The sequence below is a fragment of the Octodon degus genome, unplaced genomic scaffold (genome assembly GCF_000260255.1).
Source record: "Octodon degus isolate 3935 unplaced genomic scaffold, OctDeg1.0 scaffold00056, whole genome shotgun sequence".
NCBI lineage: Eukaryota > Metazoa > Chordata > Mammalia > Rodentia > Octodontidae > Octodon > Octodon degus.
This window is the reverse complement of record NW_004524632.1, coordinates 9910319-9924368: the sequence shown is the minus strand read 5'-3', so window position 1 is coordinate 9924368 and position 14050 is coordinate 9910319. Positions and strand designations below refer to the sequence as shown.

Genomic DNA, 14050 nt, shown 5'->3' with positions numbered 1-14050 from the left:
GAACATCCGCAGCTACCTGGCATACCACGCCGTCATTAGCGCCACTTAACGATTAGAAGACAATGACCTTCTCCTTTGAAGACTGGCACGAAGCTCTGCGCAGTCACACCTGACCAATGTGAAGAGGCCTCACTGGACTGAAAACAGCCTAAATTCCTTTTATGAGGTAAGGAGCATGTCTTAGGTAATAAACACTTAAGTAATTAGATGGGTTTTATGGAGACAACTATAAACTGAAACATGGGGAAAATCACCTTGGTCATCGGCTGCCGCCCAGGGCAGCGGGTATATAAGGGCCGGGGCAGACGGGCAGAGCATTGAGACACCCACACTTCTCCTCTCAGCCCTACACAAACCCAGCTCCCAGCACCATGGCTTGCTGCGTCGCCCGCTGCTGCAGTGTCCCCTCCGGCCCCGCCACCACCATCTGCTCCTCAGACAAGTCCTGCCGCTGCGGGGTCTGCCTGCCCAGCACCTGCCCACATGAGATCAGCCTCCTGCAGCCCACCTGCTGCGACCCCTGCCCCCCACCCTGCTGCCAGCCTGAGGTCTATGTGCCCACCTGCTGGCTGCTCAACACTTCCCACCCCACTCCTGGCATCAGCGGCATCAACGTGACCACCTACGTTCAGCCTGGCTGCCAGAACCCCTGCGAGCCCTGCTGCTGAGCAGCCACACCTTGGCCGGGACATGACACGGCTGCTCCGTGTCCCCCCACCTCCTGGCCTTCCATGCTGCTGCCTAGCACCTCGGAGCAAGCCCAGCCAGTGCCGAGGGCCAGCTCTCCCCAAGTGGGCTGGACCTCCCAGGCCCTGCTCCTCTGGGGACAGGCAGGTACCTCCTACCTTTCACTGCTCTGAGACATGACCTTGTGACTGCTCACCAATAAACTTCCTTCTGGCTTAGCAAGCATGGCCTTGGCCTGTTTCTTTCTGCGTTTCCCTCTCAGTGGAAGCAGAATGCCCCTCTGTGCGCGCCAGCAGGCCATCGTACGCCCCGGGGGTATCCCAGTGGGAGGGCTCCACGATGGGCTTCATGGAAAATGTAGAGCTGTATGGAACTGTGGGCTAGGCCTAAAGGGAACAGCGTGAGAGGTCACTTTTTAGGGTTTGTTTTTAAGGAAATGCTTTTGAAAACAGCGACTCTGTCATGCACTAAGCTGAAACCGAAAGCTGAACATGTTTGCAAAATATTCAAGCTTAGCTTATGGCGGTTATGACATTTCGCAGCCTCGACAAGCTGATCATTAGACCACCACCAGATAAGTTTTACTTCCTTAGAGTTGCCAATGACATGCAAAATGCAGGCTGCAGGCCCAAAGGAGACAGAAGGTGCCTGCGAGCGAGGTCGGTAGACAGACAGTGCAAGGAAAATGCACTAGGTTGAAATTCAAAAATGTGTCACAGTGAAGTGGCCTCTGCCGATGGTGCCCCACCACTGCTCGCCCTTGCCCCCAACAATGCCCTCACCCTATCATCCTTGCAGCCCTCCGAAGTGGCTCCTCAAGTCCCCTATCCTGAGTGCTTGGAGCTGTGCTGTCATGGCTGGCTTCTTGTGCTGAACTGATCAAAAACATTTCCCTTTTGTGGTCACTCTGACTCTGGGGAAGAGTCGGAAGCCTCATGGCGCCGGGTCTGGTGAACAAGGCTGATAAGGGCACACCGAGATGTCCGCCTGCCCGGCGGTGTCGCTGAGCAGCAGCGTTCGCTGCGTTTCTTAGCACACCTCATAAAGATAATCACGAAAGTAAAGATGCTTCTGAAAGTGGCAAGAATGATACGTGTCATATTTTGGGGTTTTTGCAAGGGGGATAACAGAACACATATTTTATAGAATCGTTTTCTAATAGTCACCCAAAGAATCATATACAAAGAGTGCAAGAAATCTGTCCACACACTGAAGACCAAAGAATCCAGCTGAGGGCCTGGATCCTACAATAATGTCCTGTATGGGTTCAGCTGAAGACTTAGAACCCATAGCAATGCCTTCCACAAGTCCAACTGCAGGCCAAGCGCCCAGAACAACATCTTTTTTTTTTTAATTTTATTTATTTTTGTGTGTGTGTGTGTGTGTGTGTGTGGCCAGCTCAGCCCACCAGGGGGCGGGGCTGGCTGGCATGTGGTGCTGGGGATTGAACCGTGGTCCCTGTGCTTTGTTAAGCTTGTTCTAAGTAGGTGTTTTAGACCACTGAGCCATCTCACCAGCCCCCAGAACAACATCTAATGCAGGCCTGCTTCATGGATCTGTGCTGGACAGGCCCAGAGGGCAGTAGTGGAGGCTAAAAAGTCTGTGCCAGTGGGAGGAAGGATCTGTGCTAGCAGGCTGAGAGATGTGAACAGGAGTCAGGAAGCAACACTCGAGGTAAGCACCAGAGCTCCCCCAGAGGTGCCACAGCCGTCCTCAGCAGCAGTGAGGTCCGGAGCTCCTCCAGCAATGAAGAAAGCTGTGTTCCCATCAGGGAAGCCAAGGCGACAAGCTTCTCCAGGAGACTGAACTGTGCACCATCTTCCCCTCTGGAGCCAGGAAGTGGTACTCAAGGTGAGGTCCAGAGCTCCCCCAAACTGAACCACAGCCATTCTCAGGAACAACGAGGTCCCAAGCTCTTCCTCTGCTGAGAAGAGCAAGTTTCACCAGGAAAGCCAGCAGGACGAGGTCCTCCAGCAGAACAGCCCAAGAGAACCAGCAGCTTCCAACAGCTCCAACAACATCTCCAAAGAACTTCCCCCAACGTCCCTCTCCTTCTGCCTCATATGCTGCTGGCAGCAATCCTCAGGTGGACCTCCCACACCCAGCGCCACTGCTCAGTTCAGCTGGGCATGACAAGCTGACCACCGGCTAGCAGTCCACTACAGTGAATTTTTTTTTTTTTTTTTTCCGGAACCGGGGATTGAACTCGGGCCCTTGAGCTTGCCAGGGAAGCGCTTTCTGCTGAGCTATCTCCCGGCCCCAGCCCACTAGAATGGGCTAAATGTGCTCAAACTGATGGGACACTAATGGCAGCACATCTTTCATTGTAGCTAAATTTTTATGAAAACATTTCATAATAAAGCAAGAGAATAACAATAGTTAATATGCTGCGTTATTATCTTCAAAGTGGTTACTCAGAGAACAGGACATCATAAAAAATATTTCCTTGGGCCGGCGAGATAGCTCAGTGGACTAAAGCGCCTGCTTAGGCAAATTTAGGCAATCTCAGGCACTGCGGTTCAATCCCCAGGGCGGGCTGAGCTGGCCAGAGTCTGGGCATGGTGGCGTGCACCTATAATCCCAGCGCTGTGGAGGCTGAAAACAGGAGGATCACCACGAGTCCAGGCTGCGCAGTGAGACCCTACAACAACCAAATACATCAAAAGAAAGAAAAAAAAGTATTTGCCACCATAGCATCGTCACTGTATTATCAATACTAGCCTTTAGTGTGCAGATAGCCGTGGCTGCTTAAAAAGCCCCAGCTGGCAACCGGGCAATGTGCATTTTAGTCCCGGATGGGCCTCACGCAGCCTCTGGGAAAATCACCGAGTTCTCTCAGCTAAGTCTCACACCTGTGGAGTCAGTTGGTTAGCCAGACCATGTCTAAGCCCTTCAGCCTAACTTGCTAGGCCCAAGCACCCCCGGAGGACCCTTCACAGCCGGCACCCCGGGCCACTGGCAGCGCCAGTTTCCCTCCTCCTGTAGGGACAACCAGCCCTGGCCGGCACTTCCCAGCGTAGCAGAGCAGGCTGCAAACGTATAGCACCTCACTCGTCCTTAACACAAACTCGTAGGAGATGTCATGTTTGTGTCTAGTTGTCCCCCCAAAGCCTCATGTAAGTCATGGGGCAGACTTACTTCTAGAGTTTGTGATTAACTCGTGATCCACTGGGATTATGGGTGTGAGTGCTACTGGGATTATGGGGGTGAGTACTACTGGGATTATGGGGGTGAGTACAGCTGGGATTATGGGTGTGCGTGCTACACCCCGCCTGGGGCGGATAGCCTGAATGTAACATGAGAGAGCGGGAGACAGACTTCCTCTCTGTGGCCAGTATTCCTCCATTTGCTCTCTGCCATGAACTGCTGCTCTCTGCCTTGGAGCCAGCTGAGTGTGGACTGAAACCTCAAGTAGCTATGAGCTAAATTAGCCTTCCTTCATTCATTTTGAGTGTCGGGTGTTTGTCCCAGCAGCGAGAGAGGAGTAAGCAAGACGCGTGCTAACAGCCATCCCGCTCTCCAGTGCACAGGTGAAGAAATAGATGGAGGCTGACAGTCCAAATCACACATGACAGAGAAGGAATGAAGCCTAAAGCTGCCTGAAGCCCACCACCCTTCTGCTTCTGTTACACCGAACCCTGGCCTCCTTCCCAGACAGCAGCAGCCATAGCAGAAGCTTGCTGGCCCCAGCTCTTTTAATTGGGAGCAAGAACGCGTCTGCAGACAAGGCCTCCTCCTCGCGCCCTCGGATCGGCGTATCTGCTCACAGACAGTCACAGCGCCCTCTAGAGCGAGTGTAGTGCACGGCAAAACGACTATGCCGCGAGCTTCGGGGATGGCTAACGTCTCCCCTGGGAGGGCGGGGTGAGGAGTGGGCAACGGCTGCAGCGCGTGCAGACGCGGGCCAGTTCCCCAAAGCAAAGGTAGCTAGGGCACGTGGTGGATGGACCCCAGCTGCAAAACTTCAAAAACATTTCCAAAATATGAAAACGAGAGCACCGCCTTCTCACTGCGAGTTAGTCTTTAAATCCCGCCTTGCCGCGCCAACACAGAGTGTGGCCTGGGCCCTGAGGCTGGAGCTGCAGCCAGGGCCCTGGGCAGCGCCAGCACACCTCCAATTTTCCTCGTGGTTTGCAATGATCCAGCCCCGGGTAAAATGAAACTGTGCTCCAAGCTCATAATTGTTTCTCCTTAGTAACAGCAGAAAAGCGAAGAAATCCCACTTTCCCCCCAAATCACACTGCTCTCCACGTCGTGCTATCTCTGTCCACTGTAGACCAATGCAGCAGACCTCCCTGGTGGCCTCCCGTCAGGTACCTGTGCCCACCCCACACCTGGGTCAGATCAATCCTCCAGCCCATTAAAAATATTGATCAGATTGAACTGCTCAGGGAAAGCTGATGACTCGAGATGCCTGTTTTCACCGGGTTTGCTCTTTGGGGTGCAGCCCTAGCCCCCATAACCCAGGGAAGTTTTCCCTGCGACTCCCATCCGCTGCCGACCCTGAGGTGACGCTAGCTAGCACTCCAGTCCTAGCCAGCCTTCTGTATGGTGGCCCCAGAAAGGCCATCTTGCTTTAAACTGCAGCTCTATCCCTTATTGATTATGAGGCCAGTTGTTAAACAAGGGGAAAAACAATTTATATCACATACAACTGGAGTGAAGTTTAAGTTAATTAAAACAGATGCAGCTCTTAGAACAACCGCTACAGCTGCCTTTCCACATTCAGCTTTTATGATACTCTGGACAGGGACTTAATGCTATTCCTTTGGCTGGTTTTCTGTAGGGTTCTACCTATAGAGGGCGCTTTAAGGAGGCAGCAAGTCCCGGAAAGGACAGAGGCTCCTGTGGCCCCAGCAACCAACACTCTTTTATCTGGCAGCAGTGGTAGATTGCAATGTCCAGGTTCTGCAGACAGACAGGAAAGGAGGAAGGATGGAAGGAAGGAAAGAAGGGAGGGAGGGGGAAGAAGGAGAGGGATGGAGGAAGGAGAGAAGGAGCAGGATCCCCATGCCTCCTAGAAGCACCAGCAGCCACAGAGAGGGGAGACCCCAGCTCTGACCCGGAGCGTCCTCCACTCTGGGCAGCACACCTGCAAGCCTCTCGGCTCAAATAAGCCCAACATCCTCTCTTCATTCTCCAGCCCGAGAGCTGGCAGCTCCTTCCTGTATTGCTTCAGTGTTTCTACATTGCTGTCAGGCCTCCCGTAGGTAGGGGATGAAAACTATGCTCCCATCTATTAAAACTCTTGCTGTTGAGATACTTCATATGAAGTCTATCATGTTTGCCGATTTCCCTGAGTATGCTTGATGCAAAAATGATGGCGTACATACTCGCTTTCATTATTTTCTAAACTTACTTTCCTAAATGTCTATCCCATATATTCTAGCCTCTAGGTTCTGCCCCAAAATTCAAGCTCTGCACTAGGCACTGGAAGGGCTGTGGTGAATGAGATGCTGGCCCTATTTCATTCAGTCTCATAAAGAGAACCAATATGTGTACCAAAAAGTACACGAGAGGCCGGGGTAGCCATGGGCGTCCAATTCTGCTGGGAGTAGGGGCAGGCGAGATGCTCCAGACAGTCACTGCTTTGCTTGCCTGGAATGCACTTGCTTATTTTATGAGCACTTCTGATCACAATCCACTTAACCCAGATCGCCCATGAGGGCTTTCTTGATCATTTCAGTCCGTTTCCACACATCTCCCTTTATCAGGCTTTGCACGGAGGCTCTGCCACGCACTGGGCCGCTCTGGCACGCCACGCCCGGTGGCTTAGGTAATTCTCATTTCATTTACATCAGCAATGATTATTCAAGTAATCCTCACTTGGCATTTATTTTATTCTTGCGATACGATTATGATAGATCAATATTGTCTTCAAAATCTGTAGTTGGGGAACTTGAGTCCCCAGAGGCCAAGCGACTTGACCAGGTCTTACAACCGAAAGTTAGGTCAGGATTCAAAACCAGCTCCCAGCTCCCTCCAGGTCCTTACCAAGTACTTGATTACGTGTTGTCTGCATCGTGTGCAAAGGAGTTTCCAGCTGCTTCGATCAGACACCTGACCACGCGCTCCCGGTAAACAAGGAGCCAGGCCTTGCATTTTTGTCTCCACCACACTCCTCAGAGTATACTGAAGGCTTCCTAGATACTTGGCTTCATGTATATATTAACTGATCAGTTTCCTGTTTTTAGTTCCCTACTAACTTTAGCCATAAGATGTTCTCATTAACACAGCATTAAGGTGAAAAGAACTTCGGAAAGATGCCTGCCCACCTGCCATCCTCCTGCCCGCCATCTGTCTGTCTGTCTGTCTGTCTGTCTGGCAGGCGGACATCATCAGCTGGAGAGTGCTTTTGAAAAATGGAACAAACAGGTCAGCAATTTGCTTTTTCTAGAAAAAAAAAATTATGCTGTTTTGCCAAGAGTTCACTCTCAGACCAGATAGCCTCCTCACCTGGGTTTTTAATCTGCTCCAATTTGTAGTTCAAACAATCCTTTGTAACACTGAAGGCTTTTTCATATTTATTTATAATTGCATGCTTAGATGGTGTAGTACATGGCTGTAGAAAAGCATTTAGCGGGCTCACGTTGCATAATTTCACTCTTTTTTACCTCCTGAAGCCCATGGAAAATGTGGACATGAACCCGGCAGAAAGAAGTCCCACACATCTTCTCCTCCCAAATGCACGAGGCGTGCGACCCGAACAGCTTCATCAATCAGTTCTCAGGAGCATCGCTCCGGGTTCTCCGCACTCAGCGGGGATGGCTCGTAAGGAGGCGCCGTGGTTGGTAGGAAAGAGGGAAACCAGGGCAGGTGCGGGTGTGTTTACCTGGTGTGGCACTGTGTGAAAACTGCTCCAGGAAGCAAGATTGAAAGTCACAACACAACCAGCTGAAGAAAACAAGGGGAGCAGGCACGAGAAGCAGGGGCGTTATTGTGTAGACTCGCGGGAGCAACAAGGAAACATCCTGGTGGACGGAAGCCATGGTCTTTAAAACAGGTGGGTATAAAAGACCCGCTGAGGACAGCTCCACAGAGAAAAACCTCTCCAAGCAAGGAAACATCTGACTACTGCCACCATGGCGTGCTCCGCTTCCCGCCTCCAAGGGGCAAGGGTTGTCCACACCGGCCCGGCCACCAGCCTCTGCTCTTCCGACATCTGCAGTCTGTGCGAGGTCAGCCTGCCCAGCAGCTGCCCACACAAGGTCAGCCTCCTGCAGCCCCCCTGCCGTGACACCTGTCCCCCACCCCGCTGTGTGCCTGACTCCTACGTGTCATCCTACTGGCTGCTCAGCAAGCACAACCCCGCCCCTAGCCTGACTGGGGTCTCCGTCATCACCTGTGTCCTGTCTTGTGAGTGTGCCCCTCCCTGCTGCTAGCTGTGGTCGTCGCAGAGCATGCCTGTGTCGCCCTGGAGACCTGCAATCGTCAGCAAGGGAGGCCCAGCAGCTGTCCTCTAATTAGGTGTTCTGGAGGTGTCCTCACCCCGTGCCTCCAGTTTTCCAGAAGCGCTTCTTCCTTGTTTTCAGCAACAATTTCCAAGAAGTGAGAAACAAAGCCATCATGAACCTGCTTGCTTTCAGAGTAAATAAACAGCCCTCCCCCACGCGGCATCCTGTCCTGATGCTGAATGCTATAATTGACCAAGGACTCTTGACACAGGCATCAGGAAGCCGTAAATACATCCAGCAGAATTACACCTTCTGATGTCATCAGTGTAAATCTCATGGCCCAGGGGAAGTCTCCCAGGGAGGTGCAGACATCTGGGGGAAAAACCCTGCACTTGTAATGAGATGCACTCTCTCTAAGCTGAGAATTGTTTTAAATTCCAAGGCTAGAGCCTCCTGTAGTTTTCATTTTTTCCTGCCTACTTAAATGAATTCACATTTCCTTTAAGAGGGAGGGAAGCTAGAAATTACTTAGACATCAGCATATCTTCTAATCTGTATTTTAATCTGGTTCAGTAAATATTTAGCAACCAGGCATAGTCCCAGGTTGAGAGAGACAAGATTAAGGCATAATCCCTACTTTCCAGGACCTTGTACTACAGAGAAAAAACCTAATGTAAGGGAGCCTGGCACACATGCTGGAAGAGCAGCTACGTGGAAGACAGTGGGCCTATTCTGCAGGGCGGAGGAGGAGGAGAAAATGTGTGGAAGGTGCAACTCGCTTCCTTATGGAGATACTTAAGCAGAACCTAGGGGTTGAGCAGGACTAAGAAGAAGGGACTCCACTGTAGGAGGACACTTTAAATAAAAGGAGCCATCCGGGAGGTCACAGGGGTGGCAAAGTTGCCCAGGAAGCTTCACCTCCACTTTTATCTGACGTGCCCCCTGGTGCAGGGGAATCATCATGAGGCCCACAGCAAACCCACTCCACTCACAGGCTCTTCTCACACGCAGCATGGAACCCTCAGGACAACCCAAGGCATTTCCCGCCATCTGTTTTTCAGTCATCTCTGAAAAACCGTAATGGTTTTGCATGACTTTCTGCCACAGTCACCTCAGCAAAGCGTCTGTGCTTCGGGCGCATTGAACAACTTGCCATCGGTGACTTGTTGTGGAAGCCAGATTCCACCCACAGAGCAGTGCTGGGCTGAGAAGGGGTGGAGAGATGTCGGAACCGTGGACTGTCACACACCGGACATTGTCCAGTATGACCCTTCACCTGCCAACCTTCCGGAAAGCCAGTCAAGACTGATTGACCCGAAGGCTGCTGCACAGGGTGCTCCTCAGAGGGATCAGTCATCAGCTGAAGATGCCGGAGATAAAACCACACGAACGTGCTAAGCAGAAAGGCCACGGAAAATGACGGCTATGGGTGCCGCCGCTCTGTGCCGCGTTAGAGCGCAGCCCCTCCAAAACCCACTGTTACTCTGTGAGTCTTAAGAAGTTCCCTTTGGGTTCAGCTTCTTCCTATTGTAAAGGCTGTGCATTCTCAAGTAGAAATAAAGACAGAGCTAGTTTCCTCCGAGTGGCGCGTTTCATAAAGGATTGTGACTGGGTTGGATCTGTCCTCTGATAATTTTGACTCACTATAATGTTGGTATAACTTTAAAAATATAGATACTGTAAAAAGAGAGTAGCACAGTCTTTGGAAACTCACTATGGATTTACTTAAAATAATGAAAAGGAACTTAACCCTACCCCATTCTGCCACCTCGCTTGCTCTCTAGAGTTGGAATCAGCAGCAGCAAATAAGACCACCGTGTTTGGGGTGATGCCGTAATTAGATGAAACACGCATCTTTACGTAGCCCTGTCCTGGTTGACTTTATTGAGAATGATCCAGTGAACCATTTGAATTGTTTGCTCTAAAATTAGTTACCAGAAATCACAGCATGTGGTGCATATTGTTGAAAATTATGGAGGAAGAAAGGAGGAAAAAGCCCTAGCAGAACTCACAGATTGATCACCACAGCTCACGCAAGCCTGGGCAAATCAGAACCCTGTGAAGATAAAACACAGTGACTTTGGGACGAAAACAGCACGTCAATGAGTCAGCAACTTGATGGCTTTAATAAGGGCTGGAACTCTTAATAGACACGAAAATGCCAAACTGATTACAAAATCTTGGTGGAAAAGAGTACTGTAAAAAAAAACTAAGGGTTGGGTCCAACCCACAGCACTGGGTATATAAAAGCCCCAGAGCCAGAGGAGGAGGCATTTGAACCTCAGAACCCTCATCTTTCTCAGGAACCAAAGCTAGCAGACTCCCAGCACCATGGCTTGCTGCGTCGCCCGCTGCTGCAGTGTCCCCTCCGGCCCCGCCACCACCATCTGCTCCTCAGACAAGTCCTGCCGCTGCGGGGTCTGCCTGCCCAGCACCTGCCCACACACCGTCTGGCAGCTGGAGCCCACCTGCTGCGACAACTGTCCCCCACCCTGCCACATTCCTCAGCCCTGTGTGCCCACCTGCTTCCTGCTGAACTCCTGCCAGCCGAGGCCAGACCTGCTGACCATCAACCTCACCACCTTCACCCAGCGCGGCTGCGATCCCTGCACCCCAAGCTGCTGCTGACCTCTGAGGGGCCCAACATGACCGCCCAGCAACCCTCCAGTCCACGTCTATCTAGTCAGTACTCACTTGCCACAGGCTAGCTAATGTGAAGGTCGACCAGATGGCCTAGAAGCAGGAACCTACCTTTGCATTCACTGGAAAATATCCCATGAAATTCCAAGAAATTCCTCTATGGTTATTTGACTGAATAATAATTTGGTTCATGTGGGCAGGTGAAAATCTTCCATTATTAAAATGCTATGAAAATCTTCAAGACTTCAAACCATGTCTTGCTGGTCATGTTGCTTCCTGAATCGTATTTCCTACATTCAATAGTTTCATAAAAGCAAAAGAATGAGCTGGTGGGTTTTCTAATAAACTTTATTCCCTGGCTACATGTGTTCTTTGTTTATGTTAGAGTTTTGGGTATATTTCTTCTATTAAAAAAACAAAGATAGTTTTTTAAGTTTCATTAAGGAATCGCTGAAACTCGCTTATTAACATGGCTTGAGAGTTTTTTGCTTTGTTTTCTTTTTTTGCCTTTTTGAAATAGGGTCTTGCTATGCAGCTCAGACTGGCTGTGAGCTCACTTTGTCACCCATGCTGGTCTCCAACTCACAGCGACCCTCCTGCCTCAGCCTCTTGAGCGCTGGGATCATAGGCGCATGCCACTACGCCCAGCCTGGCTCATGAACTCCTAATTGGTTGTCTTTCATGCTCGCCTTCTGACTCTCCTCTTCCTCAGACAAACACCATGCTGGAATGAGCTGCCATTTATTTACCTAGCTTTTTCTGGGTGAATCACTTGTACTCATGTATTAACCCTCCAGACAGCATCAGTGGACAAGAACAATGGGGCTTTAAGAGTCATCAGCATTATCAAAGTCCTAAGCCTTGTTACTAAGAAAAGCAGAATTTAGCTCCTGGTACATCTGGCTGTAAGGAGCCCTTCTCTCTGCCCCGTCCCAGAGCCTCCCATACTAACATAGGTAGGAGCAGGATGAGCGGTTAGAACATCAAGGTGAGATATGCAAGAGGAATCAAAACTGCAGGGGGAGTCTTCGTTGTTGTCTGAGACTGGGTCTCGCTGTGTAGCTCAGAGTCTCACTGTATAGCTCAGGCTGGCCTTGAGCTCATGATGTCGTCCCACTCTGTCAGGCAAGGGCTTGAGCACTCAAGCTGAAATACTGATCAGACATGACCTGCTGCACGGATTAACTTTATCAACCTGCTTAACTTTATGTCACGCAGATTATGCTTTTCTGAGCCTAGACAGGATTCCTGTGTGATGTGTTATATGCAATACACACGTGCACGTCTGTAACGCATGCAGGCACATACAGTACATACTTAAAAACACAAGTCTAAATCTGAAAGCTCACTGAAATAAAATTGGGAGAGTGTGTATGGGGTGGAAAAACATAGGGCAAGAAAGAGGAAAAGCAAACGCTTTTACACAAATATGCTTGTAAGTCCTTGAAGAACCTGGCAGTCTCTCCAGAGAGAGATTTCCCTGAAGACCTCCACAGGCTTCTTAAAGAGTCAGACTTTGAATGAGCAGAACTCTCGCTGGGGTGCATCTAGGATGCTGCCCCTGAGCCATGTCACAAACGTGCTAGTTCATTTGGCCAATATTTCTTGAGTGCTTCGTCATGCCTGGCACCATCTTCCAGCTAGAAGCATAAAGAAAGAAATATTGTGGGGAGTCGGAAGGGAAGAGGGTGGGGTGAAGAGATAGAAGACAACCAAAATATGTCATGGCCATACAAGCCCCCAGAATGAGCACCACAGCTCCGTGCAGTAGACATATATTTAGAAAATTTTCATATTTTTGCAAAAGAAATCGTTTCCCTAAAGCATCCTCAATTTCCAAATCTTGGAAAGGAGATGGGCTAATGATTGTAACCATAACACATGTGTGTTAATTTCACATGCATAGAACTACACTGGTGTCTGATTCCCACTGGGGCTGAGGGTTGAGAAGGAAGAGAAGGAGGATGGGGAGGAGCAGGAAGAGAAGGAAGAGGGGGAGGAGCAGGAGCCAGATCCAGGGCCAGTGCCTTAGTGCCAGGGAGCAGGAGGTCTGGGGCCACTCTGCTCTCTGGGCTAGGTCTGCAGAGATTAACAGGCAGGAGGAGGAGTGGAAGCTGCAGCTCAATAAGTCACAAGGGTGTGGGGAGCTACAGGAGGGCGCTGGGAGGACGGGGAGAACGGGAGGCGCGCAGACAGGAGGAGCTGGGGGCTCCTGAAAAGCCAAAGCTTCTCCCTAAAGCCACAGAGCAATGAGAGACTTGAAGCCAGGGACCAACAACCAAACTACCCTTCTGTTGGTTTCCATCGTCCATCTTTGATTTATGTCTTCACTGCCACAGATACCCCTATTGACTAAAGAGAAAAATAATTAAAACTGGATAGTGTGTGTGTATGCGTGTGTGTTTAGGTGTGCGTGGATTTTCAAAATGATGAAAATTGTAATGGTATATTTTCATCACTTTAGAAATCCACCATGTAAATGAGAATTGCCGTATTTTTCTTGCATTGACTCCAAGAAAAAGAGAGACCTTTTATTTTAAGGAAAAAAATAGGTTTCATAGCTCTGACACATGGTTTAAACTCCCATTAAAAGCCACAACTAGGATATCACAGTCCCAGTGAGTCACAACGTCATCTGAGGACAATTATGTCGCCGATCTAGGCCTCTCCATCTTCAGCCATAAGCAAAGGGGAGTAATCCCCAGTCCCTAAGGCCACGGGACAGAAAATCTATTTCAATAAAGTGCTCTAGATCTCATCAACAGAAGCATGAATTTATCAAGGACCACGCACGTGCTACTTTACAAGGGTTTCTATTCTACGGTCTGGAAGCTCAATTACAGAAGCAGGTGTTCTACATGAATAATAGTTCTTTTAACCTGGAGTGGCGAACTCCAAGGACCACAGAGTTCTGAATAAGACACTGACAGCTTTCTGCCCTGAAGTTCTGCTGGTGACAATTTCCCTTTGCACTGTGACATTTCAAATGTCACAGTAACTTTCTTCCTTTTATTTTGGTGGCCTTTTTCCTCTTGGTACCTAAGTTTTTCCTTCCCACTATCAGGCAGTGTAGCAGCAACGGATAATAATTTATTATGTGTGTGAGAAATTTCCCAGCAGGCCTTAAATCCCACGAAAGCAGGGGCAGCGTGCACTCGCTCGCCCGCAGAGGCCCTCCGGGATGTGGCACAGCAGCGTCTGGTGCACGGCGGCTGCTCGGTGGATGCCTGTCCAATCGCCTCTTCAGCTGGCGAGTGAAACACCAGCCTTGAATCCTTCGCTCACTATGAAGCACGCAGTGTGACTCTGGCTGAGAAGCCGGGGGGTCC

The 14050-nt window shown here is 50.1% G+C and overlaps 3 protein-coding genes across 3 annotated transcripts; all 3 read left to right on the top strand.

The window, feature by feature from the left end:
- Positions 1–371: 371 nt before the first annotated feature.
- LOC101564460 (keratin-associated protein 3-1) lies at positions 372–668 on the top strand. The gene has a single exon (XM_004633740.1). It carries the CDS (start codon positions 372–374, stop codon positions 666–668), a length of 297 nt encoding a protein of 98 aa, XP_004633797.1.
- A 7101-nt stretch (positions 669–7769) lies between these two features.
- On the top strand, positions 7770–8069 carry LOC101565105 (keratin-associated protein 3-1-like). Its single transcript, XM_004633892.1, has one exon. It carries the CDS (start codon positions 7770–7772, stop codon positions 8067–8069), a length of 300 nt encoding a protein of 99 aa, XP_004633949.1.
- Positions 8070–10393: 2324 nt separating this feature from the next.
- On the top strand, positions 10394–10709 carry LOC101564057 (keratin-associated protein 3-2). Its single transcript, XM_004633739.1, has one exon. The coding sequence runs from the start codon at positions 10413–10415 to the stop codon at positions 10707–10709; it is 297 nt and encodes a 98-aa protein (XP_004633796.1). The 5' UTR covers positions 10394–10412.
- Positions 10710–14050: the final 3341 nt, after the last annotated feature.